Here is a 27,046-nt window from a genome sequence, read left to right on the forward strand (position 1 = left end):
TTCCTTTATTTCTTCTACTTGATCCCCTTTGTCATGTTGATTGGCCAGTTAGAAATGAAGCGGATAGAAACCCAGCACATGTATTACTTAGACCATTAACTAGTTAACAATTGCACAGCACTCAGACGACGCAGAGTGCTATTTAAGTACTGTCATTACTACAGGCTTCTGTTATTTTAAACTACACTTGTCCTGCACTTGGCATCACCCAACGTCAATTTTCTCTGCTGAGTAAAGAAAAAATCCCCGCTGATTTCTGCCAATGTGTTAACAAAACGTGAATAAAGACAAAGCCCTGCAGTACCACCGTTGGTTCCTTCTGGTCTTTCCAACCCCTGCTTTCAGCTCCATGCCAAGCCAGAATTCGCAAGCTCGTTCTCCCACAGGGCCCAAGTCAGATCAGGCTGAAAGGGTTGTACGAAGCACGGAAGCACATCTCCCTCCCATCTTGTCTCAGTGGCAGAGTGCCCTGTTCAAAAGCCTCAGTTATTAAAACCAATCTGTGATCCTGTCAGAATTCCATAGATCTTCATTTCAAATCAGGCCTGAGCTTTGAGCAGACACTTTCAAAACGCAAGAATGAGTTGCGGCAAGAGCCTTCTTGGATCAAAGACACGCTTCTCTCAATCCAGACTGGGACTACTGAGCTGTGATGAATTATTAGTGCTGGCGGAAACAGCAGTACACGCATTAAACACTGTGTCAGTGGAGTAGGAGCCCACTTGAAGACACTGCTGTAAAAATGAGGATGTGATCACAGATCAGCGTTACCACCACCCAAGATCACTACGGAAAGGTACAGAGACGAACGATAGATGGGAAGGATCTCCACTTTGCTAGGTTAGCTACAACAACTCACAGATGAGCCCCAGCCTCTAAGAGTTTATAATTTCCACAAACGAACTAAACAGGCCCAGTCAAGATGGACATAAAATGCACAGACTGAAAACTAAAATGGCAGCAAAGTACATACTAATACCACGTCTTCTGCAGCGGATTTAGACAAGAAACAGAAAGAGAAGAGGGCTTTGGAGGGGGAAGTACAGATACAGAACGGAGCTGAGTGAGAGGAGGAGGGAGCCGAATGGGTACGAGCAGCCAGCTGGCTGGCTGAGGTCGTTTCATCTCTTCTTACAGAGCAAGAGTCCCTCCTCGGACAAGTTCCATAGCTGATCCGACCAGTCCCAGAGTCTGGCTTCATCTCCATGGCATTGCCTCTCAAAGTTAGACGAGGGTGAATGAAGAAAGGCAACCCGCGAGTCCTGCCTCCCCAGGACACTGTGCCTCCTCTGCATCAGGAAAATTATCTTTTAATAATCTGTCTACAACAGTGTAATAAAACACAACAAAAATCTAAGTCTATTAAAAAGAAAAATCTCCACTATTCCAATTGCAGGCACCTGATGGGGAAGATAATCCACATAACACAAGTTAGAGCTCATAACTCTTCATATAGTTTGGTTTGATGAGTTAACCACATTAAAACGACTCCAGTCGCCCAAGATTCAGTCTCTGCACAATACGCCGATCCCTTGGATTTTTAAAGCAGACTATCAGCTAGCATTGTTCCCTCTCTAATGAGATTTACATCATCCTTCACCCGCAGCATCGTCTCCAGGACAAACAGTACCCCTCAGACCTGAGGGGAGCCTGGAGGAAGGCTTGTTTGAATATTAGTAGCACAGTGTGGTTTGTATTGATTAACTAATGACTGCGGTATATGAAGCTTGAAAGGCTGTATTAATAACTCACTGCTGCACTGCTCTCATTTATCAGTGAATTACAGGGGGATGCAACTCTGCATCTCAATATATCACTCCTTTCCCGAATCTCAGAGCAAATCAACATGCACATGGATTCTCAATGCAGAAAGCCTGTTCCAAAGCAGCTTTTACCTAACAGTTTTGGAAGAGGTAGGAGAGTGAAAAGCTGTTCTGCCTGGCCATACTTTATCTCACTTTCCTTTTATTTCTTTTAATGAATATCACTGTTCCTTCCTCCGTCCCTTTTATCAACAGAAAAGGCTCTCGCTTTGCCAAATCTGCCTGAGAGCAAATGGTGTTGCAGTGAATCTATAAATCAACCATCACCATAAATTCTTCTCTTTCTCCATCCAAAACTGCAGAGCTGTAAAACAGATTACATGGGATAGCAGAGGCAGGAAGGAAATTTGTGAGCTGCAAGGAGCCCATCATGGCCAAATGGCCTTCCCCTGCCGCTCCTTTCTCCCCCACTCCACCCCACCAAGCCTATAAATCTCTACTGCGAGGAGTGGAGCACACAAACCACAAACGTGTGCACACATTTAAGAGCAAGGCAACCCCACGCACTTCGCATGCAAGGCTGATGCAGACCTTGGGGATCAAGGGAGGAAAAGCTGCAGAATCTTCTTCTGAATTCCCTAATGCCAAAAAATAGGAAAAGCAAAACTCGGGGGGGAAAAAAAAAAATCTCTGTATGGAGCAAAATGGAAAGCCACAGTGTAACAGATTCAGAGTCCTCAGTTCCCTCGAGGGCAAAACGCCTATGTGATTCCAGCTAATCTAGCTTTAAGAAACTCACAGGATCTCCAGGGTGCAAGGGTTACTGAGATCCCAATAATCAAGACTTATAATCACATCTGATCAATTCAGCAATGCAACCGCCTTGTGCAATGGCCCCCTAAGGGAATGTAATAGTTAGAAGGCAATAAATGATGCGAGGGACAACTGCCCTTCCCCCCTGCTGCCATACAATTCGGTATCAAACATTAAAGCCAGCTGCTTTAAATGAGATTACATCAAGCTCGCAACAAAGTGCAACATATGTGAGAGAGTGTTAAAGCAGAGGGATGGCGCAGAATACCACATGGGGGAAACGGCGATAAGGACCCAGCATCCTGCACTGAAAATGATGAAGGAGAGAAGCTGGAAGAGTTAAGCTCCATGACCGTATGAGGTCATTTTCTTCCCCCAACATAGTTTTCCAGGGATTAACATTTTCTGTCCTGGGGGGAGGACTGGACAGCAGTTCTGACTAAGGCAGCTGCAATGCTTCCTAAGACAACAATGAAAAATAAAATCAGCAGTGAGATCCTCAGCACTTCATATCTGCCGCTGCTTTAGTATATTCTTGGCGAAAAGCATAAAGAGGGCTCCTTTTACAGTCCTCTCCCAGGGAACAGTCGTGTCTTGCTTTATAGCTCCCCATCATATCACCGTTAGAAAACGTAAAGCTTCCCTATTGGTGGCGGCGTCAGTTACAAATACTACAAATTTATTAAACTGTCGATGTTACAAGCAATTCCTCCCGTGGACTTGTTTTCCTCAATTCCTACAGACAGGCTTACCCTACACAGGGAACCTCGCTAGGCACCTGGAGGAAAGAAAGCAGAAATTCTAAAATACTTTAACCAACAAAGTTTTCAGGTAACTCTATGTCCTTTCAAGTAAGCAGTCTTAAGACTTTTACAAGACAGAATTCCGGAAGTGTTTTTTAAAATGTAATTGTATCTGTGACCAGTGCTTTCAACTAATCATATTATTTTAAAGTTCCTTTGGTAATTTGTCCTTAATTCCACATAAACTGCTGTTCTGGCATAAAGTGTACTTTGTGATATCAAAGTCAAACAGATTAGGCATGATCCACTTTCAGCAAGGGAACGTTTTGGAGAGGAGACCATATAACTTAAAAGCTACAGCTGGCTCCCTATTTTAATTAAAGGGGATTAAACATCCATCATGATAAGGAAACAGGGACATTTTATAAAAATCAATTACCGTCCTCAGTGCCACTCTGGTTTAACACCTGCGGTTTCTGAGAGAAAGAATACAGCATAGCATCCCATTAGACGTACAGAAGGTACGTTAAATATTGCTGCTATGCAGCAAGATCAGTCACAAAATATCTGAGCAATATAACCTCATTGCCCAGTCAGGTGTTAACAGTGTTGACAAAACAAGATAGAGACATTACACCTCCAAAGTGTATCCATCAAATTCACATTATTGAGATTTAAAGTTTCCTTCAGCACTTCCCTACCATAGGAAGCCCTCAAGGTAGGCACTGCACATTCCTACAGAGACGGAACGAAGCGACGGTGGAGTATCGCAGTGTTTAAAAATAGGCTTTTGAAATTGCAAGGGCTGAGATACACACGTTCCTCAATAAAAAGCCATAATAACCGTGAAGTATGAGGCTTGGCATTCAGTTTTGTTGCTTCTGTCATTATAAAAATCAGTCTTCTGTTAGCATCGTTTGACAATATGCTCTATTTTAGATCTCAGCGTATGAATGTATAAGGTAATTATACATAATATGTATAATTGATACAGTAAAAACTCCTACCACAAGAGGTTTAATATAGGGCTGCAAAATGAAATACATTCAAACTTTTGAAAAAAATGGAGACAGACTATGAAAAGGTTGTAATTAAACCACTAATGGGAGAGGGACATTTTATTGTAATTTGAGAAACAAGCAAGCAAGAGCCTTCATCTGGCAGCTCCCTGCCTGAGAAGCTTCACATGAAGCTACACAACAGCTCCCGATGCCTGGTAGGTTTGATGGGAAGAGCCCACACCTTCCATACCGCCTCTGCAGTCTGTCAGGCTTATTTTCCAGTTAAAAACAACAACAGCGTGACTACAACGTAGAACAGATGTGTGCACCTGAGAAACAGCACACCAGAGAAGATGATCAACTTCAATATGAAGCAAGTATAACCTAAAAAGGGCAGTACGGATATCTCAGCAGCAGCAATCATCATGGCGGAAAGACATGTAACAGTGCTCGTTCTTCTCGGTACAACGAGACAGAATTTAAGAAATAAATGCGTTGCAATCTACAGGCATAGATAAATCACTTAATGAGACTGGAAGCAGGAAAAAGCTGACTTCCATTACCCCCCTTCCTCTCCCTCATCACTGGATGACCCTTTATTCTCAAGTACTTCACGCTGAACAATTTTTTAACCTGCATCCCCAGTGACACAACTCTGTACACCACTCCCATTGCTGCAGCCTGTTCTACTCTGCTTATGGAAAAGGAACAGTACGGGAAAGTGTTGGCAGCAGGACTTCTCTGCAGTGACAGAGACACACATTAATCAAGGAGCTGCATGACCAAGCAGATGCTCATTAGGTTGTACAAAGAAGCCATCTTCGGTTGTTGAACCATAGACATTTAACTCTAATCCCAACAAACCCCAAAGCACCTGTTTTGTAAGAGGTATAACCCAAAATTTCAAAGACAGAAAGACACATAGAAAATACTTCAGTAACCATCCTCCCTGACCCATGAGACAGATTCCTTTCTCAGCTCAGCTCTGTCCACGGAGGTGGCTTCTCATGGTCTGAGCAGATCATCCAGACCTCCCCGAGAAGCTACTTCACCTCTTCCACAGCAAATAAACAGAGATTTCTTGTAGAACCCACTTGAATGAGGTCTGGGAGGCAACCTCAATCGGCTCGATTTCCTTTTCACCTTGCCTTCAGAAGGAAACAGAGCTGGTGGCTTCTCACTGCTCCTACGCACTACCCTGCAAAGCAAGGCTTTGGTTGCACAGCCCGGATTAAAGTAGCCTAAGATCATTTATGAGAGGCATGAAGAAAGAGTTATGGTTTTTAACAGACAATTTTGAGGTAGAATACTATCAATATACCGAGTCCTTGGTTTCACTATATAAATATCTCTGACAGCCAAACAATAACTCTGCCTCTTATTTTAGAGCTCAACCCCAAACCGGTAGACTTCGTAACTCTCCACACTCCTGCTATTCCCCGAGGTGCTTCTAAGATGATCACTGTCAGAGTCAAAGAGTCTATAAAAAGGATGAAGGAAGCTGGGAAATTTCCACAGAGGTGGTGCCAGAAAAACAGAACTAACATTTTAGCCATCTTTTGAGTAAAGCCAGGCTGCACCACTGGAATTTCATCGCTGAAGTCCAAGAGCTCCCCCAACTGAGCTCTGGGATGACTGCAATCCCAACCAGAAGATGGGCGATTGCTCGGGTACCCGGAAAGTTCCAGGTCTGCTCAAAGGGGGATTCAGATTTACTCCTCAGAAGCCAATGCATGTTCACATCACAGAAGAGCTTGAGAACTCATTAACAGAAGCTATCATAGCGAAGAACAAGGAAGAAATGACTTGGGCAAGTGGCATACTCTTGCCTTATGCTTAAGGGAATAGCAGGGGGCCTGCCAAACCAGCAGTGGCATCCTGTCACAATACATCTCGTTTTGCATTACACACTGTCATCTATATAAGAAAACTCAGTTGAACAGGAAAACGTTTTGCCCAAAACATGGTCTGTCCTCAAAATCCTTATTTTCCCCCAACCATGTAAGGTTTATAGAACTAGTTACTATAAAAGAACTATACAAACACAGAATGGCTGGATAAAAATCTTCCCTTCCTTTTTAAGTGGGGTAAAAGTACCTTTTTTTTTTTAAAAAAAACAACACACAAAACCACCAAAAAACAACCAGGTGCAGAGCATGTTCCTGCTTTGATTTTTAACTAGCAACACCTGAGCTCCTTTCCAAGAAGATTTTATTTCTCTTCTCTGTTCCAATTATAAGCAGTAGTGACTGAACTCTTCAACAACTGAAACCCCTCTTAGGAGAATATTAGGTGTTCCCCAGAATCTCCCCCAAATCCTCAGAAGATCAGGCAGAAATAAAAGCTACCAAGGACTTCTAAGATCTGGTATTTGCCAGATACAATTTTCCATCTACAATTTCCACTTCTTTCTGATTCTTAACCTCTTCACACAAACGTGCTACACAAAGGTGTTTCAGGTTTTACTGTTTGGAGCTTTGTTTTGTTTCTCTACTCTGCAATCCCCATTTCCCACAGAAACAACATCAAACATAAGGACATAAGGAGAAACCACTGTTTAGTAAAGATGAGGCAGCAGCTTCATGCAATGAGTTTATCGTCCTTATGATATACACAGTATGTGGATACCCACATATTGTATCTACAATACTCAAATAAAAAAAAAAAAAAAAATAAAAAAACTACCCACCAATAAGCCCCCACCAACCAACCAACTAACCAAAAACACAAACCAAAACAAAACCTTAAAAAAAAATAAAAAAATCAAACAACAGCATAAAGTTCCTAAGATGCAAGAAGAAAAACAGCTTCAGTTGGGCTACAAATACTTAGCGTAGACTTCATTTCACATCTGTTCTCTACCTTTTGCTCACAATGTGAGAGTTTGTGGAACAGCCGTTATTTTCATGCTGTAACCAGCCTCTCTTTTCAAGGTAATCTGTTCTTATTTCTACTTTTTGGAAGTGATAACCCTCTATTCTGGGCCCGGAACAAAGAACAAGCAGAAGACAGATGAGGCAGAACTGGTAACACGCAGGCATGAAAGGAGCGGTCAGAGACAGCCGTGACGGCATGACCCTAACGCAAACCTCAGGACAGCCGCTGTACAGCTCTTAAGAGCAGCCAACTTTGTGCGCTGATGTGCTGACACCTCCACCCTAACGAAGACAGCGGCTTTGCTGGTGGGCACTGCGCTGCGTCGGCAAAGGAGAGCAAGTGCTTCTCGTGTGCTGGTGGCACCACCTGCTGGAGATGGGGACCGAATAAAAAGGGGTTTGATGAACTGCTGCTGAAGATGGAGGAAAAAAATGACAGTATCTGAAACGAAAGCACGTCCCATTTCATTCATAATCCAGAGATATGTTTCTTGAGATCAAGCTTGTTTAACAGAGGTATCATAAGAGATTCTGCAAAATCCTTGTGCGTCTGCCTGAAAGAGGGAGACTACGAATCAGGTGTGCTGGGGAAGCAGATTTTCTGACATGCTGGCAAGACTTAAAAAATTGACATTAAGACTATAGCTGAATGTTACAGATTCAGCCCCTCCCTTCCACTCCTTTTCAAGACTGTAAAAGAACACTATAGCCATTCATTACAGCCCTTTTGCTGTTGGTAGCTTTTATATGCCCGCAGGCTCTAACAGCCTGGAGATGCTTGGTGTCACCGGGGAGTCATATTGCAGAGGGATGGGAGGATCTTGTCTGCCACTGCCAGGGCAGAATGACAGCAGCTTCACAGTGACATTTAAGCCCTAATTTGCACGCAAATGTCAACATTAGTCACATCAAGATCTTCAGTAAAGCTCTTCTGGGTTGCTAAGTCTCTCTGGTTATACTTTTAAACAGGAGACTTGAGGGGAAAAAAAAAGACAGACTGGTTCTTGGTAACATATTCCAGATTTCCTAGCTTCTTAATTTCATCCTTATCTATTGATTATTTCTGTGGAAACTTATTTCCAACCAGTCTATGCATCAACAGTCTTGAAAAATGCTTATCATTATTCTAAGAATCGACCCTGAAAAAGTAATCCTTTGACCTACCTTGTCCCTAGAGTTGTAAGCATATTTACATATTTAAATAATGGAAACTTTAAAGTAACAGATGTTTCCTGCCTACGGCACAATGCAAGAACAACAGTCTTTCACTATTAAAGTGCATCTGAAGCATCCACACATTCCCATCACCATTTGCTCTCCCACATTAGTGGGAGTGCTCTCCTGTGCATTCGTTTGCAAAAAGCCTGAAGTGCTGAAATGTGTTTTTACTTGTAATGTCAACAAGTCTTCCTAATTCTGCTACTTTTCTAGAAAGTCAGGAATTAGGCCTTCGAGCCAGTCAGCACAAAAGAAAGTAAAACTGCTTTCAAATGTAGAGTAGGAGAGGGGAAAAAATGGGAAGTGAGAGACTCGTTAGGCCTGATGGAATTAGGCAGACCTGAAGAAAAGGGTATTGCAGTGGTCTCTACGTGAGGGTAAAGGTACTTAGCCGCTATCTGTTGGTACTCTATCACTTACCAAGATTTTGGCTCCCCAAAATGCAAGTAGTTGATACTGTAGAGATCCATATCCTCTGTATGCCAAGCAAATGTTGTCTTCCACATCCCAAAGTAGAGGTAGGGAGTGTTTACACCTTCTATGATAATGCCACACTCATGTTCCACCATGTCTAAGAGGGTGTTCAGATTGCCAATATTCCATTCTGCCACATCCTGTAATTCAAAAGAAATGTTTTGTACTGGAACATATCAGGACTCGCTAAGCAGAATAATAGCCCACAGCTTCCTTCCAATGCCTTAAAATGTGGCGATCCTAGTGTTATCTGAATTAATTTAATTCCACCTGCTTCCAAAAAGCTCAATAACCATGAAAAGGATGCATTACCACTACTTTGTGGCAGTGGGATTGATTACTAGCTTCTCACTAAATGTGTTCTCTGAAGAGGCACTTGTACTATGTGATACTCTACCATTAAGTAACTGTTCTAATAAACAGAAGATAAACAAAGGGTAAAATACACTTCTCTCAATGACTATTCCATCCAGACGTTCTTCACCTGATGAACATCTACAGCTGATGAGAAATGCTAGACTTCAATGTGGCCAAAGTGGCAGAAGCCTCTACATCAGCTCAGTGCTTCGATAAAGAATAGGGAAGACAGTTTTGTTATTATCAATATTTAAACAGAAAGAGCAATAAAAAGAAGCTCTAAATCTGATAGCTGGTTTTCTGTACTTCAATGTGAAATAGAAAAAGTCACATAAACCAGTACAAATCTTTCACCTTCAGACTGCCTGAAGAGTAATACAATCTCCAAAAGGAAAGGAACAGCTCCCTTCACACCCTTTTTCCCCAGTGTACTTAATATGCATGGAAGTAACTGATAGGTGTGCGAGCAATCCCAGCGTCATGCTGCTTGCTGGAGTAACTGCAAGGCAGTGAAACTCAGGCTGTTCAATCGTGAAACTTTCTAAATCAACCTGAAAAAACCCCCACAGGGCCAGGGAGGAAAGGGCTGAAGAAAGGAAGCAGCTGAAAAGCGAGATGAAAAGGAGTGCAGAGGGAGAGTGTTTTTCGTGACTCTGAGACCTCAATGCTTGCAGCAGTGTCAGTAATCAGACAATAGGAAATGTTCTTTAGGTGTGACCGGTAATTCAATTTTTTCATTTCTGCTTATAGGAACTTGAAGGAAACTGAAGGAAACACAACGTATATTCAGTACACTGCAGAAGCTACTTCTCCTAAAGCTTGTGCTTGTGCCTGGTTATGTCACCTTCCCTGATCACACCAGGGGCAAGAATGCAATACTCTCATCCAAGCACCAAATACTACGGATAACTTTGATGTCCATGGTTATGAAGGCCTCAGATATCTATGTTTATTCCAATTAATTCCATATTAAACCATATGGATAATAAAAAGACACTTTTACATTAACATGCAGTTCATACTGCAGACAATCAGGCAACACTCCAAATAAAGGCCACTTTCCACTCAAAAGAAAAGTACAGAGAAGGGCACTGCTTTAGATTAGCTGCCTAAACAGAGTAAGAAGATAAGCAACCTTTATCATTTACAGCAGAAGAAACCACAACAGAATTACTTTAACCATAGGATGCAATTTCACCAAGGAAAAGCTTAAACAATTTGAATTGTAAAATAATTTAAATTATAAAAAAAATACAACACACGTGCATTGTATATAGCTGCCTACAAACAAAAATATTTTAGCTAAGAATCAAAAAAAGTATTTTTGATGAAGCACTCAGTTCCTTGAAATGCGGCTTTTTTCTGGCTCTCCAAGGTGCTTCAGCAGAAATGTCTACTTTATTCCCCTTAAAAAAAAAAAGAAAAAGAAAAAGAAAAAAACCACAAACCCTAACATGACAGAGATCAGGATCAGTAGCTTACTTTTAATTTACCTGCATACCATCACATATATCTGGGCATATCATTATGATACCAGTCCAGTTTTCTTTAACAACCTTTTCTGCAAGCTATACACAATTTTCGGCCAAACACTTCATAAGAACTCATTTAAATCACTTTTTCCTCATTTTTCTAGTAAAACTAAGCTTTTCACAGCTTCCATTGACTCTATTATCCTGCATCTCTGGGGAAGGTAGGAAGTTTAGTTACGCTTTTGTAATGAGGGAAAAATAAAGATATTATTTGCCTTTTTTTAAGGTTGCTAAACCAAATAAATTCTGAATTACTGTTCCTTAACGGGAAAACAGCAAGAAGGAAGTCAGTATCCATATTTAAAATAAATAAAAGAGGAGCATTTAACTTACTGCATCATATAGTGAGCCACTGATATCAGCCCCATAAATCGGTGAGACAAACGTGAGGTTCTTCCAGTACTTGCGCTCCAAGTCTTCAAAATCTTGATGGCGTGGAGTACAATACCTGGTAAGAACATGGACAAGATACGGATGTAAGAAGTCCTAAGGAACACTCATCACAGACAGATAAATGACTGAAAAGAAGCATGCATTTCAAAGCAGGCACACTCAGGATATTACTGAAGGTGCATTTCATTTTTAATTCTACTCAGATTCATATAATTTACTGCCTTTTAAATCTTTCTACAAAACCTCTTAGTGCATACTGACAAACAGGACGTGCACTTCTGTGAAGCACCAGATCCCCATCCCAAGGATGCAGGAGAAGTTATTACACAGGGAGCTGAAGGCAGGTAAAGCTCTCGCGTATACGCTGTACGAGCAATATTTCAAAGTTGACTGCAGGATGTCAGTAACGCTTGAGTCAAAACCCAAGGTACTCCAGAGCTCCGGGAAAGTGAGTCTGGAAAAAGGATGCAACTGCAGCTTGTATCAGTTGGCTTGTCCCAGCTAACCGAAGTGCTCCGCAAGTCCCCAGTCGCTTCGGAAGACGCTTATCAATAATAGCTCAGGAGCTCCAAGGTACTTGTATTTCTATCTCAGCAATAGAACACATTTTCCAGAATAACCACTAATACACTGAGAGCTCTTCTTTAAGGCCCAAGCCATTCTTTTCGGCACATTCTTAGCCAAATACTGACTTCGAAGAATTTTTCTATACCAACTCCCAGAAAAAGACCTAAGATACACCAAAAGCCACCAAGTTACAAACTTGTTTGAGATTCTGGATGTAAGGTTTCAAGAAAAAGCTGTTTCCTCAAAAACGCTTCCTATTTCACAAGGCTGCATTTTCTTTTCAGCTTGTTTCTAGAAAGAAAAGCTTTCTGCACAACTCCCCATTCACAAGGTAAGCGCATCACTTAACGGAAACATACTTCTCACTATTAGCCAGACGCCGGTATTCTCCCACAGTCATGGGTTTCTTCTGTATATTATACTGGGTGAATAGCCCCGACTGTCCAGTAACCACCTGCTGAATAGGAGCTGGGATAACCATGTCATCTATGTCATCGTAAGTTTTTCGGGGCTTCCATTCCTTGGGAGGAATCACCTGGAATTGGAAAAAAACCAAAACAATAAAAAAACCCCCACATTCACAACAGGCAAACACAACCTCTACTGAAGAAAAAACTGTTGAAGTGGAAGGTATTTCATCCTGCTGCTGCAGGTTATCAGATAACAGCAGCATCTCAAATAACCAGCACATATGGCAAGACACCTGCTCCGCATCTGCTGAAGCGCAGGACTGGCTGACATGGTTAGAGGGCTGATAGCCTGCCTGCTAGCAGTCCCATCAGTAGTGTCACAGAAGATGGCCAGTGATGATAAAAAGATATATAGTTATGCCAAGGAAATACGCTGCATGCCAGAAGGACTGCACATGCTTTCCCTCCAGAACGGCATTCCTCTCTCACCTACCATTCCGCAAAGCTGCACGAGGACTCCAGCAGCTTTATCAGCACGTTGCATCTCTACAAGTCCATAACCTTTTATAGTAGTCTACACAACTACTCCCTCCAGAAGATCACTTATGTTAGGATTTTCTTGCGGGGGTAGGTTTTTTGTTTTGTTTGTTTGGGTTTTTTTAACTAGGAAGGCTCAAAACCCTGTTGCATTATTGCTGTTGATGTTTCTGTATTTGTAAGTGACACATTGGGACTCCTTAAATGAAAAGGGGTACGGGGTAAAGAAGAACAAAAGAAAACTGTGGGGAACGCATCCAGGACTCTTTCCTCACTCTTGGAGGCTGTGCAAAAAAACTGCTGCAAAGCAGTGCTGAATCGGGAAGAAAAAGCTGTAATTTTAAACAGAAGAGCTGCCAACAATTCTAGGCTCGAGATCAGAGAACAATCAGTAGGACATTCAGCGGGCATGTGGAATGAAAAATAAAATATCTGCAATCTAATTTGGTGTAAGGATTAACCAAAAAAAGTTACGGGAACTGGAGGACAAGTTATTGACTTCTGTGGGCATGGTTCCTCCAGGATATGATGAGCTCTACTTCCATTACAAAGCTCTGAACTGCAGTTGCAAGAGAAAGGCACAAAAATTAACTTGGAATGCTCAGATTTAGTCCTACAAGTGGAGTAATTTCTTTACAACATCTGGAATTCACCAACAACCTTTATTAAAATAATCTACCCTAGCAGACTCATAGAATGTAATTGCTAGCACACTTGAGTGGACAAGGAAACATTTCACAGAGAGCTTTTTATCAATACCCAGCTCTATTTAGAACTGTAATAAAAACAGTAATTGACCTATGTTTTAGAAGAAATAAGAATTATTTCATGCCTAACAGCTTTATTTCTCTGCTGTGCTTTATTAAGTTCTGCTAAATACCATACATAACAACCACCTTGTCAGAACAAATGATCTCTCCCAGCCTGTGCAACAGGCTGTCATGTCTGTGCAACATGACACAGCCACAGAAATGCTCTTTCTAATCAGTTAGTCCTGATGTTTCCCAAGGAGTTGTATGTCAAGTACTGGAATTTAGAAGCTTCACATGAAGAGTTCTCATAATGTTTCATCAGTTTCAGTGGAAAGATGCAGACGGGAAGGAAACAAAGAGATGTTTTAGAGCTGGCTGGAGAACTGCTTCCCGAAGGTCAAAAAGGCTGTCAGGTATTCTGGGAATCGCAGACGCATACAGGACATGTTTGCAGGTCTACATTCAAGTCAGCTTAAGGTGGTAGCCCAAAACATTAAAAAGGTAAGAGTAACAAGTCTGCACCCATTCATATAGATAGGATTTAGGTCCTCTTCCCCACCCAAACCTAAGCAGACTTCAAAAGCTTGATCCTTTACCCTGCACTCTGGGGGAGCTGAAAACATGACGCCTCCAGCCCTTGAGGACCATGGCTACCACTATCTATAGCCTCAGCAACAGAATCAGGACCTGGAAACACCCTTAACCCATCCCCGCAAGGGCTGGGAAGGTCCTTGTTTTCCATTTAGGGATCAGGAAGAGACATCCTTCTTTTCACTCTTACGAAAGGCCTGGAACTCCTCTGCCCTTCCTCTCTCGGTAAACCGAAACAGAGATAGCAAGTACAATTTTCAAAAACACACTCTGCTTGACGAGATGAAAGAAAACTGCTTCTGAGTGATGAAACTTCATAGACTCCTTACCTAAAGCAGAGCCTTGGGAAGGCCGCCTTCAGGAAGCTTTCAACTACCTAAGCTAGGGCAACTCACCTTGGCAAGCCCCGCTCGGTGAGCTCCTTGCGATTCAATGTAAGCAATGTATTTCCCAAAGTCCCGAAACTCTTCAAGCGTGGGACGAAAGGTCATGATCTTACAGCCAGGGTTCTGCGGACTTGGGTTTTCCGACCCCATATTTCTAGTACGGCTGCAGTGCCTGAAGAGGGGAAACAAAAAGGGAGAAAGAAATGAGAGGCAGAAAAAAAATACTGGTTAAAAACCTTTGTTTTCCTTCTACTTGCTTTAATGAATTTCACAGAAAGGCATGGATATATTTTTCATTTCTCTCCCCTATTCCCTCAATTAAGTATTTGTAAGTACTATCCTCTAACATGGATATGAAGAGCTTCCGACCAAAAATCCACTTAGTCTATTTGTTAGCAGGGCCCTAAGAAGAGTCAAGTATCAGGGAACTCCTGACACCAGTATCAGCTGAGAGATCGGATGGGGTCTAAATATAGATCATAGACTTAACATCGCCCCCTCCATTCATCAAAGGAAGTTGTGCCACATCAGAATGGCGGTCACAAACAACAAACTTCTCACTATCTTCAGCATCTATTCAGTGCGAGCGTGGAACTAGCTGCCTCTTGAAGGTTTCCACCAGAACGCTTGATCCTTTTCTACATTTAGTTACAAAAACAACAGCTTTGGCCAATGCGTTAGCTGCTCTTTCTTCTGGTTCTTCCATGTGCCAGGCTACATTAAAAATCATAAAACTAGTTTTTTAAAATGTAGCTTCATTACATTTTGGTTGTATTTGCAAGGTACGTAGACAAAATAAATGGTGAGATAATTCTTAAAAGAAATGTAGACGCACAATTTCAAAACATTTTTCAATGTGAAAAGTAAAATTGCTCAATTTACTTCAAAATCCGCAGGGGGGGAAAAAAAAAATCCAAAACCATTCAGGATGAAAGCACAATTTTTAAAACGGACCTTTGTAAGGTTATGCTGGAAACTTACACGGCAAACAAAATGTTTTAACGACATTTCAGTTGCAAACATAACTACGAAAATATTCTCCATGTCAGAAAGGCAGCTACAGCACACACCATATGCTCAAGCTATCACGAGAGGGCAGTACGGGGCTTTTAAGGAATAAAAGGCGCAGCAACACTGTGTCAAATGGGACTTCTAAATCACAAGCAAAGCATGTTTGGATTTAAATTGATTTTGAACTAGCCAAGAAGTATTCCAGATGCTACTAAAAGTACTCTTTGTGTTAGCAAAAACAAAACAAAACAGAGAAATACTGCTATATCAGTGTTTTATTCAGTGAGCACGGCACAAAAGTCACACTTCTCCAGCGAGACAGCAGATACTCTCGCTTGCCTCCTACAATGGAAAACAACATCACACACTGATTTGGACAGACTCAACACCCAGCTCGCCCAAGACACCGAGGCTTCCTTTACTATTTTAACTGGGTAAAGCAGGTTTTTTTCACTTCAAAGGCAAATGAACAGTTTTGACTTGAAATTTTAGAAAACAGAAAATTTTAGAAATTTTCAGAGTAACTTTTATGTAAAATTTATTTCAAAACAGTGGTCCGCAAGTCTAAGCCCTTTCCCAATGCAGCCTTTAAAGGAATTTCATGCATAAAATCGCAGCCTCTCACATGCTCGCCCTAACCTCTAGCATCTGCCTGATGCCTCCTCAACCGCAGCGTCACTGCACCCCTAAACTAAAGGCGATGCCAGAAGAGCTCTTCCCAAGCCAGGAGCCAGAGATGCAAGGCACACTCCATAATAAAAACAAACTATAAACCCCAATATTGCACAATATCCCAGAGCAAAACCAACTGAGGAAAAAGATATTGTTTCACTCCCTTCACCCTGACAGATACTTCTAACAACTGCATTTCTAACAGAAATTGTTGCAGTCTTAAAAAAAAAAAAAAAAAAAAGGCCCTTTAATCAGCCCCTCCCATCTTCAGGGTGGCCCTGCCCAAAGAGATTTCCAGCCTTGCCATACAAAAAAAAAAAAATATTCGCTATGTTTCAGGGTCAGCACTTTCAGATAAGAAACATACTTTGTCTATATCCATAAGAACAATTTACTGCGCAAATGTTTTGCAGAAATACAAAAAGAGGAAACAGCATCTCCCGTCCCCGAGATGAACCACAGGAGCTGATAAGCTCCGGGCATCCATCTGCCAGAGGTTTCCTCCAAACTACTGAAGAAAAACGTTGTTCACTAGGAAAATATGGCTGATCCTGGTGAAGAGTTGGGGGGAAAAAAAAGTGACTGTTAAGAGAAGCGGGACACAGACAGAAACCATCCCCAAACTTCTTTTCCAACACAATCGTACTGAGAATACTTCTGCTATTTTTAAACTGGGTCTAGAAATGCCACGAAAGTTCAGCCGAGCGGGAAGCACCAAGTCACGCTCTGCAGCAGCACTGCGCACCGGCTGATCGGGAGTATCTGGCTCAGGGAAAGGAACTTGAATTCCATCCTGAGCAGGATCCGTGCCAGCACCATCTGCTCCAGGGATGCCTTCCCAGTATTTGCAGCTTTACCCACAACCAGGGGAAAAAAAATAATCAAAGCCAGGTTTTATCCTATCTTTTCCTCAAGATCATCTCCAGCAATTCCATTTTTTATTCTGTGAATTGGGAGCAAATAGTCAAAATACATGCTCCAACAACAGGGGAGGGTGTTCGAGTGGAACTTCATGCAAAGCTTAATCAATTAATTAAAGGGTCTGCCTGCCTCAATACAAGCAATGTCGCTCAGCACATAGCAGCATTAACGTATTTTGGATAAATAGTGGCAGTATTTACTGTTACCTCCTTCCCAGCTCCGGGTATCACAGAGGACAAGAGGCCAAGGCAGTGGGACAAGCCCAGTGGGACAAGCCACGCTGCAGCTTCCTTACGGGATTTTCAGGAGACAGCCTCAATAAAACAGTGCTGGAATAAGCTCGCCAGCATCACTGAGGAAGATTTCACAGCCGAATCTTGACTGTTCTGAGAACACTGAAAGCATTTTTCATTCACGGCTCTGCCATGCAGTGGGGTGGATGGTGACAATGTGAACAAACTCTTCTCTCTTCACTGTTAATAGCGAAAAGGATGATTTTGCAGAAAGAGTCTAAGCCCCCTATTAGTTCCTGAAAAGAAGTATTAAGGTATTTTTCTCAGCTGGGTGCATTCTGTTTCTTTGTAAGAAAGAGTAACAAATGTTATGAAAACCTCCTAATTTGCAACCGCAGTAAGGAAACACTAAAACTTGTCTCCAGAGGGATGATCTCGGTGGACACAAACAGCTGAGTTTTTAATTTCAATGACATTTACATGAGACTTTTCCCTCTCAAACTGATGTGAACCAAGACACTTCTGTGACTGAAATCCTACACCTGTTGATTGAAACCTTTGTACGGCAGAGAAAAAGCCCAAGAAACCCAGCCGAGATCAATGACTTGTGCTTGCTAAAGGACTTACAGGACTGGGAATCCTTCCTCCAGGGAAAGGCTTGGGACTTTCTGCTCCCCTGCTATTGATCTCGAGGAGTGGATAACACCAGCTCATTCTCCTCCGCTTTTGAGTCAGGGGTGGACTAAAGGCAGTGACTGTTAGGGGAAACAAACCTGCCTTTAGGCACCAGCGCTGGAGCTAAATGCTGTACCTACACCCAGGGCGTACGCCTGAAAACATAAAGCAAACCAGTCCTGCTGGTTTGCTATAAACCCTCCGTTATCAATCTGGATTTGAACAGTAAAAACACAGCAGAATTTATGACAGAGGACTCACTCTGTTTATACAGTAATAGTAGAAGACCATCTTTAATCTTACTAAACAAACTTAATATGCTCTCTGGGATTATCAGTTTCTTTGATAAACCAGAACGCGTGTCCCTTCAGAGCCCTTTAAAAATGGCACCAGGTCTAAAGGTAAACTTCTACCCAAGTGATGTATGCCCTTACTACCATGCACGTTACCCTGTATACAACTGGCAAAACCACTTTTGAACGACCTCCCGCCTTTCCAAAGATGCAGTTTTCCACCATCAGCCCCACAAAACCCCCTGCTAGCTTTTTCCCAAAGGTCTTGAAGCCAGACAACCAAAACTCAAAAAGATGAAGGAAAATGTCCTTTGGAACATATGCCTATAGCAAAAAAGGAGAAAGTAGGCGTTCAAAATCTGGTAGACAAAACCATTGCACAGAAGCCACAGGCAGCAAAAATAACTTTGTGAGAAGAGGATATATAGCATCCACAGCGACTCCACAAGACTTCGCTTGGGTTGTGTTGGAAGGGACTGGAAAGACACACGGAAATATCCTCCCGAGCGCACCCTGCAACCTGCTGCCAACTCAGAGCAGAAAATACACACGTTGGCCTGCGTGCACTGGTGGTGGGCACACAGGCTGGCACCAGTATCACACCCTGCTGAAGGAAAAAGAACCGCAGCCATCAAAATCTCACAGAATAAACAAAGCGCTGGCCACGGTTTGAAGCAAGAGGAAATTTCACAGCAGTACCAACTTGGATAGCTACTGAGCTCCCATCCACGGCCATTTGTTCTTCTCCTGTGCCAAATACGATGATTTGTGGTGCCACAGTGCAAAATGGTCAGGGAGCTGACTCTGGTTACATGGCTGTGCTTTAAAATAAGCGTGTAGTCGCAGAAGTAGGACTTTTATGGCAATAGTGCAAAGCCACCATCTCAAACTACAGCCTCAGCATGCGACAAAGAGTTTCAAATATCTGAAACAGTTATATGAAAAGTCTTAGTGGATTAAACTTTTCTAGAAGGCACACTTTTAACAAATTCTCCTCCTACAACATAGTCTCCCTTCCCCAAACAGGAGAGCTTGTTATCTCCTACATAAATTGGAGTTTGTACAGGCCTAAAAATGGATTGAGGGTTACTGATGCTCTTCAATCGAATTGCCCTTTTATTACAGAACACTGAACCTACTAACTCTTAATCTAATCAATGCAGACCACAAACATCACTGCACTTGTGTAACACCAGTAAAACTGCTGTTAGCTGTTAAGAAAATTAAGTTCCACAGCTCATTACACTATGTAAGGACAGTGAATTATACACCCTTGCAGGAGACCATCTAAGGACAACGCATGCCAAACCAAGGCAGGAAAGTGTAATAAGTCCCAGATACCGAGGAGGAAAAAAAAGAGGACATATAATGAGAAGATCTAAATGAGGCACATCTAAATAGCTTAGATAATTGAAGACATAAAGAAGATGTATCCAGCACAAAGCACAAAAATCATTAATATATAACAAATTATTCATTTCAATGCTGAAAACATAGCAGCTCACTCTTCCGGGAAGAAATTCTGAGTGCATTCTACTCCGGAGTGGAGGCAGCTGCTATCAGGTAAATAATTTACTGTTTTAATACTTTAGAAAGATAAAGAGAGATGCCATATCTTAAGCAAGGTTTTTAGATCATAACAACAAAATCTTAAAGCCTCCCTTGCCCTCCATTTTTCATTATAACTCCCCGGCTGTGTCAGAGCACCACCAAAGCCTGGCAGTACTGCATAAGGCAACGGGAAACTGAGTATCAACGGTAACAAATTCTCTCATCTGGTTTGAACACCCAAATTGTTCAGCCTTCTGTCTTCTTGCCTTACCTGGCAATTTCCCTTGAAAACTCCTGTCTATTGATCCAAATACATCTACTAAACCTCCTCTGCCCTTCTAATAACTAGAAAAAGAGAGGTGTGACTCATCCTAGGATTCCTCATCCCAGGGCAGGCTGGACAGCATATTAAGAGTTCCTCATCACCTGGACATGGTCCCCACCAGCCAACACGACGTGCCGTACTTCACCGTCACCGAGAAGCAAGCTACCACGCATTTACCACTGCTCTCTGGAAACTCGCGCAGAACGTTCAACGCGCTGGAAATCCATCCTTACCTCATCGCTTACCTCACAGTGCCCTGTCCCTGCAGCTCTACCCAGAACGCCTCTTTCAAGTGAGACCACCCTGGTAGGGCATGGTAGTTTTCCCTACAGGCATGGGCAAAACGTTAACACAACTACTTCTGTTAGTGCTTGCAAAACTGAAAAACCGAACAAAGGACTTAAGTGTGGCCATTTCTCTCATTGTCCTCAATTAAACTGTCAATCGGGTTGGTTTTATGCCCATTTTCAGGGAGATGAGGCCAAGCCGGGCGCTGATGGAGTGTGGGAGGAGGCAGAGCAGCCTCCCTCGCCTGCAGTAACGCACACTGTTCTCAGCAAAACCCAAACCATGTTGTACAGAGTCGGTCAGATCAGACAGCCAAGTAGCACCACAGGAAATCAGGAATCACAGCCTTGTTGCAAGGTTTCACCTCCCTCTGCTCTCTGCCAGCAGGGCTCTGAGAAATGCTTACAGGGGAACTTCTGCCTTAGGAACCACAGCCCCAGGCTCGGACCTGTACCTGGGCTTGGGCAGCAGGCTCCCTTCAGGATTAAAAAATAGGAAAGCTTGCGGTCTGTGAATTTTGCCCAAGTCTACTTCAAGTCCCTGGCAAACTTGAAATGAAAATAAGTTCAGTTTAAGGGGAGAAAAAAAAAAAGCTGACTCTCAACTGAAAATACTGTAAAGTTACAAAATGAAACAAAAACCCAACAAAATACAGATTTCAAGTGCACCTGAACTACCTTCTTGTTCTGACTCGCTTACTACTTCTGAGGCATTTCACATACAATAAGGTAAGAACTCTGTTCATGAAAAAATTCTTTAAATTCACTTTTAAGTCATTATTTGACTACAAAGTACTGAGCGTAAATATTAATGGAAACCTCGTGTTTATTTGAAATGGCATTTTTTTGATTAATTGGGCTGGAACTTAGAGGGCAGATTCTTCTATTTCCACCTACTTCCTTTCTCAAGTAAGCCAACTAATTATACTCAAATTTACATCTAGATTCTCATGGATCAGGCACTATCAAAAGTTTCTTAGTAGAACGAAAAACAAACTGTTGCAAAACATCAAGACTATATAAAACAGGCAATTATATATCACTAGTTTTAGAGAAGTTATGTGTTGCAAGCATAGCTGCGACAGCTTTCCTTTCTTCCCGAGAATCAATTACAGCATTTAGACAAAGAGTGTGAATTTGTAAGTTTGCAGTTCGTTGTGGTGTTGCTCAGCCCAGTTTTAAATGACTGTAAGATTACAGCAAGAATTTAAAGCTAACACCTTTTCCAAAAAATTATTTATAAATTCAATTCTTTAAATTTTTAACCTCCAAATTGCTTTGAGCTTCGTATATCCTTCATAAGGCCTAAGTAAATAGAAGATTTGAGAAAGAGGAACAGAGAGACAACATTCCCATACAGGCACGGCGAGTACCCACCAGCCAAGCTGATGGAGATCTACAGTGCTTGGGATTTGACAAATTAGTTATCTTCTATTTAATTTTACACTCCACAAGGCTTCTCCAGAATTCCAGATTCTCCTGTACTTGAAATCAAGCAGCATATGTAGCTCATTAAAGCAAAATAAAATTTTCCCTCAAAACATCCTCATAGCTATACAAACGTACGGTTACTCATACATTTCTTCAAACTGCAGCAAAATTATTTAGTCACAAACAGCATTTCAAAGCAGAAAAAGTGTTTAGATTTAAGAGCAATAAATCTGTAAGAAATTAAAACAGTTCATTATTGCCTGAAGCAAGGTAGTCAGCAGCCTTCTGTAATGTTTATTTCTGACTAAATTCAGAATCAGTACCCAACTGTCTTCCCCCTCAAAGTCAATGTTTTACTGAATATGCAAGACAAACTCATACTAAAAACACACAAATCAGCATACCACTACTGAGACAGAATTTATAACCAGGTTATCTTACAAACTTCAGTTTGCTGCATGACACAATTGTTATCCTTGCTGTCTTTTGTTATCTTCACTATATTTACTGCAAGGCTACAGGTTTTTAAAAAAAAAAAAAAAAAAAAAAAAGGCATTTCATCTGGACTGGTTCTTCTCAGGAGCTCTACTGGGACTTTGGATCTTTGATGCCAGGTACACAAAACTACTTTGGGTTCACTGTGCTAGAATATGAAGAACGGCATTTAGGAGCTCAGCATTTTGAACTGCAAGACTGCAGTGAAAGGAGAAACCTGCTGCCCAGACCTGGAGCAGTTGAGGGAAAAAAAAAGTACCTCTTTTTTATGTATTCCTGTTCAGTCTGAACGAGAGTTCAAAGTTTCAACCCACAACACCTGAATCCAAGGGAGCAGTGCTGCAAACCTTAAAATCCTGTAAAGTAACCCATAGTCTATTATTATTATTATCAGAAAGCATATGCATTTCAGAAAACTTGACTACTGCACCGCTTTATACAAAAAGGTAATTCCTCTATCAGATTAATACTTTAATGAGGACTAATTCCCAAGTCTTCCTTCAGCAAACCTGCCAGAAACTACAAGCCTGCAGCAATGTTCTCAGTAACTTGCTCAACTTCTTCTCCAGGTTGCTTCAGCTTTTTATACAACAGAATTCAACAAATGTGATTGTTGTAAGTGCTTTTGACTATTTTGCCAACGTAAAATCAAAATCCTGGTTGCATTTTTTGCACAAGGTGCTTTAGGTCCTGCCTAGAGTGGGTGCGACACACTGACCCAGATTCCAGGCTTAAGAGCAGCTGCATTGCCAGAAAATTATCTACTCAGGAAGAGACTGAGCAAGAGGCAAAGCCAGCAGGCAGAAGAACAGGACCAAGAAGCATAACGTAGCTCACGCAGCTCCAGAAGTGCCCTTTAGCAGGAACACCTATCCTCAGCTGCACCGGTAAAGGACTTAAAATCCTCATCATCACAGAGAGAAGCGGGGGGAACCCCACAGCCTTCTGTTAGGCATTTCATATCTCATTTCATACCCATTTCACACTTCTTAACCAAAATTGCAACTGAAAGGAGGGACAATTTAAAACCTAAATTGAAGCAAAACCTGGGATTAAACCAAGCTAGTTTCACATCAGCTTCAAGGGAACATCAGACAATTTTAATCTCTCCCAGCTCAATTTTATCCAGTTCTTCTCTCTGGCAGCTACAGCTCCAAACCTTAACACATACATCACAGCCAAAGCTGCACTGCTTGTTTTGCCAACACCGAACTAAGAACAAATATGGCAAACTTCATATAAACTTATCTACACACAAAAAAATAAAACCACAGAGGCTCACCAAAATCCTCCCCTCTACTCTGAATGCGTATCAGAAATTGTAAAGGAATATCAGAACACATCAGGAAATCATCTTAACACACCACCAGCTTCCAACATTGTCTTCTTAGGCCATATTCAAATACAGTATTTTTATCAAATAGATTTAGGAAACAAAAGAACAACCCTATATTTTCCAAGAAATTGGGAACTGGCTTGTTCCTGAGCCTTCTGAAACAGCAAATTAAAAAAAAAAAAAAAAAAAAAAAGACTTAAGTTGCAGGTCATTTTTGCCACAACTGAGGCACACACAGGCTAAGTAAGGATCTTATACCACACAAAAATCTTACAACAGAATACAAATGCAGTCTCCCATGTTAGCAGCCATCCAGTAAGGACATAATTGAGGAACTGCTTAATTTATAAGAGAGAATCATGTACTCCATGAAAATATAAATGAAAATAAGTACTTTAATCAAGCCATGGTAATAAGTGACTATATCCGTAAGTTGTGACAAGACAGAACATACTTGGTCCAAAACAAAGATTTAAAAAAAAAAAAAAATCTTACTAAGCAGTGATCAGTTTGCTGAAAAATACTGAAAATGGAAAAATGCCCTTCTTATCCCACAACGATTTTATACTGAGAACGATAACACAACATTAATATCACTAAATCTATGTACGACGACACGATTTCTGCCAATATCTTACAGTACTCAAGGATTTTGGTTTGCTAGTGCATCAGACAAACCATCTTTTGAGTCTTAAATAGATGACAAATAATTACTTCAAACAGTGCCTTGCACAGCCGCAGAGAATCCTGATGGCATCCAAATATATTAAGCAAATCCCTCACTTGCAGTGACATATTTAGCTGTCATCCATCTTTGATATTAACAGATGCTATATTGCAAGTAACGCTGCGTATAGCACAAGCAGACAACGAACGGACAGACAGTAACAGGCGTTGCAAATCCTTTTCAACAGCACACGGTAAAACATTAAAAAGTGAGTTAGAAAGGGCGGAAAATTCACCGGTCCGCAGTTCTATATTGCCTAGAATTAATTAAAAGGAAATAAAGTTTCTAATTCTTATGACTGCAAAGAGATTTTCATAACGTGTTAACTGATGCATGGTTGTCTCAGCCTGCAGCAAGACAGAGCTATTATTTCTGCTTACATGTGAACTTCCCTATTCATCGAAATTAGATGTAATCTTGGAAGACTAATTACAGCTACCTGAATGCCAACACGTTATTGTTTTACAGCTGGACATCCCAGTAGAAAATAAGAATACGTAACTCTTGATAAATGTACAAAAAACCCCATATAGTGAACATGCTTATCCAGCACGTCTGGACAAACTGGTTTTCCCAACTCATACAAAATTTCTTGAGACCTCTTATATGGAAATAGTTCAAAGTTTTCAGAAGTTGCCTGTATTTGTGATCGTTTAAAAGGCCTAGTGCCGGCAGATCTGTAAAACAACCATTCTACCGCTATCTGCTAAATGACAGGAGTTGATGGTATCACTAGAAATAGTTTTCGCTTCATTTTGCTCCAACAGTTGAGTTTAACAGGCCGGTAAGTAGTTCCAAGTACCGTGTTTGCCTCAGACCAATAACCAGCATTATCTAAAGGAAATAGGTGGGATTCTCCCTGAAAGTGCATTTCGCTATCAACTTCCCATCAAAAGCTGATGAAACCTCTTTACTACCTAAGGTCTTACTTACAAAAGCCCATGTTCACCCTAACATCAAGCTCTGAATGCCAGACCCCTGTACTTTGTTTTTTCGCCCGAGAACGTACTGAGAAAACTAACTTCTAATGTATAAGACCACGTATATTCTGGTCCCACTGGATCGGTTAAGTGAATCATCTCTTTTCAAGGAGCAACAAAAAGGAGAAAGAATAATACATTACTGAGCGTTGGACAGCATTTTTCTGTCAAAAGATGTTTCAGTGAGCGTCTTACACATGAGCAGGAGCTCTGTAACAAGGAATCAGGTAGATCCACCTACATGTACTTTGCATAGGAGTTAACTCCTACCGCTAATGAGGAAGAAACAGCCGCCGATTCCTTTTGGCACTGGAGAAGTCCGTCTACCTGCCTCAACTTCTTTCACTTATTACAAGGGAACCTAAGAATTAGGAACTTACTATCAAAAAGCAATTACCCCTACATACTCCAACAGTTATTTTATGTAATTGCTGGAATGTAACTGTAAGTTTTAAATTCTAGTCTTAAGATGCCTAGTGATTACATGAATTTTAACAAAGCAGGAAAAGGAAACAGAAAAAGGAAAAGTTGGTAAGAAAGAAGTGACTTATTCTGTGTAAAAACAGAAAAAAAATATGCTATTAGGTTTCTGACGGACAGGGTTCCATAAGATGGACTCCTTTTGGTTAAAGGAAACTTAACTTTGGAAGGGTCAAGCTTGATACAACACAATAATGTATTTACGCTGCCCCAGCACAAAGACAACCGAGTCACATCGCAAAACTCCCATGTTCTAGGCCTTAACAGCAACACAAAACCAGTTTGTGCCTCTGCGCAGCACCCGCTCTCTACAGCCGCTTTTATTAAAAACCATGAAAGTTAAAGAACATGTAGAAAACTAAATCTGATTTGTGACTTTAACCCTTTAAAACAAAGGGGTCCAAAACAGTCTTTCTGCAATATACCTATCTCCTAAGCAGCCATGCGTCCCGCCTCCAAGAACAAGAATCAAAGCCAGCTTTCAAGGAAAGCCAAGTACCACCTTCAGATGAAAGGCTTCCTGAACAGTTTCCCCTTCCACCACACACTACATCCCAAAAGGGCCTAATACATCTATTTCTTTCTTTTTAAAAAAAAAAGGGCAAACTGAGCAGCTAAAACCCAGGGCAAGTCACCAAAGCGTGACCGGACAAACAATTTCTGCGGACCACAAGTGTTTCAGAGCCGGTCATCTCACTTTTTCATGCTGCAAGGTTTGTGCTGAAGGCTGCTTGGCCAGGGCCGAGAGGAAGGACCTCTGCGTGTAACCACAGGGGTTTCTATTCACGTCAGGCTTGTGACAAAAAAAAAAAAGAAAGAAAAAACTAGTTTTGGCCCTAGACTTTGACAGTCTCGGGAAAGGGGGGAACAAAAAAAGAAAAGAGAGGAAAAAAAAATGCCGGTGTCATATTCTTGCCACCAGGTTTTCCCACAGCCGGGCCTGCTGCGCACCGCCGTGAGACGAAACACAGAACCACGGACCCATCGGCAGCTTTCAGTCGCCAACATCTCGCTTCACGCAGCGGAACCCCCGCTGTACATCGCCGATTTATTTATGATCCATCGTACAAATAAACCCCCGATCGCGGCGAACAACCGCCGCGAACGCAACCGCCGCCGAGACGGCGCCCGCTGCCGGTGCCCCGGGGCGGGGGGGGTAAGGGACCACCCGGGGCCGCCCCCATCCTCCACACCGAAACCCCTGCGCTGAAACACC

At 41.8% G+C, this 27,046-nt stretch overlaps 1 protein-coding gene across 6 annotated transcripts in view; it reads right to left on the reverse strand.

Moving 5' to 3' along the window:
• KDM4B (lysine demethylase 4B) overlaps positions 1 to 27,046 on the reverse strand; it is a 92,892-nt gene that overhangs the window by 65,223 nt on the left and 623 nt on the right. For 4 of the 6 annotated variants that reach the window (XR_014230298.1, XM_082331076.1, XM_082331075.1 and 1 more), the window contains exons 2-5: positions 14,423 to 14,585; positions 12,097 to 12,272; positions 11,111 to 11,225; positions 8,835 to 9,028 (exon numbers count right to left, since the gene is read on the reverse strand). Coding sequence is in view for 3 of the 6 variants with exons in the window: in XM_082331076.1 (XP_082187202.1) it covers positions 8,835 to 9,028; positions 11,111 to 11,225; positions 12,097 to 12,272; positions 14,423 to 14,563 (626 nt within the window). In the remaining 3 variants the exon portion in view is untranslated. Of the gene's footprint in view, positions 1 to 7,409; positions 7,567 to 8,834; positions 9,029 to 11,110; positions 11,226 to 12,096; positions 12,273 to 14,422; positions 14,586 to 27,046 lie in introns of all 6 variants that reach the window. The other 2 variants (XR_014230299.1, XR_014230300.1) reach the window with 2 other exon arrangements.

This window comes from Platalea leucorodia (genome assembly GCF_965183815.1).
Source record: "Platalea leucorodia genome assembly, chromosome: 21".
In the NCBI taxonomy this organism is placed as follows: domain Eukaryota; kingdom Metazoa; phylum Chordata; class Aves; order Pelecaniformes; family Threskiornithidae; genus Platalea; species Platalea leucorodia.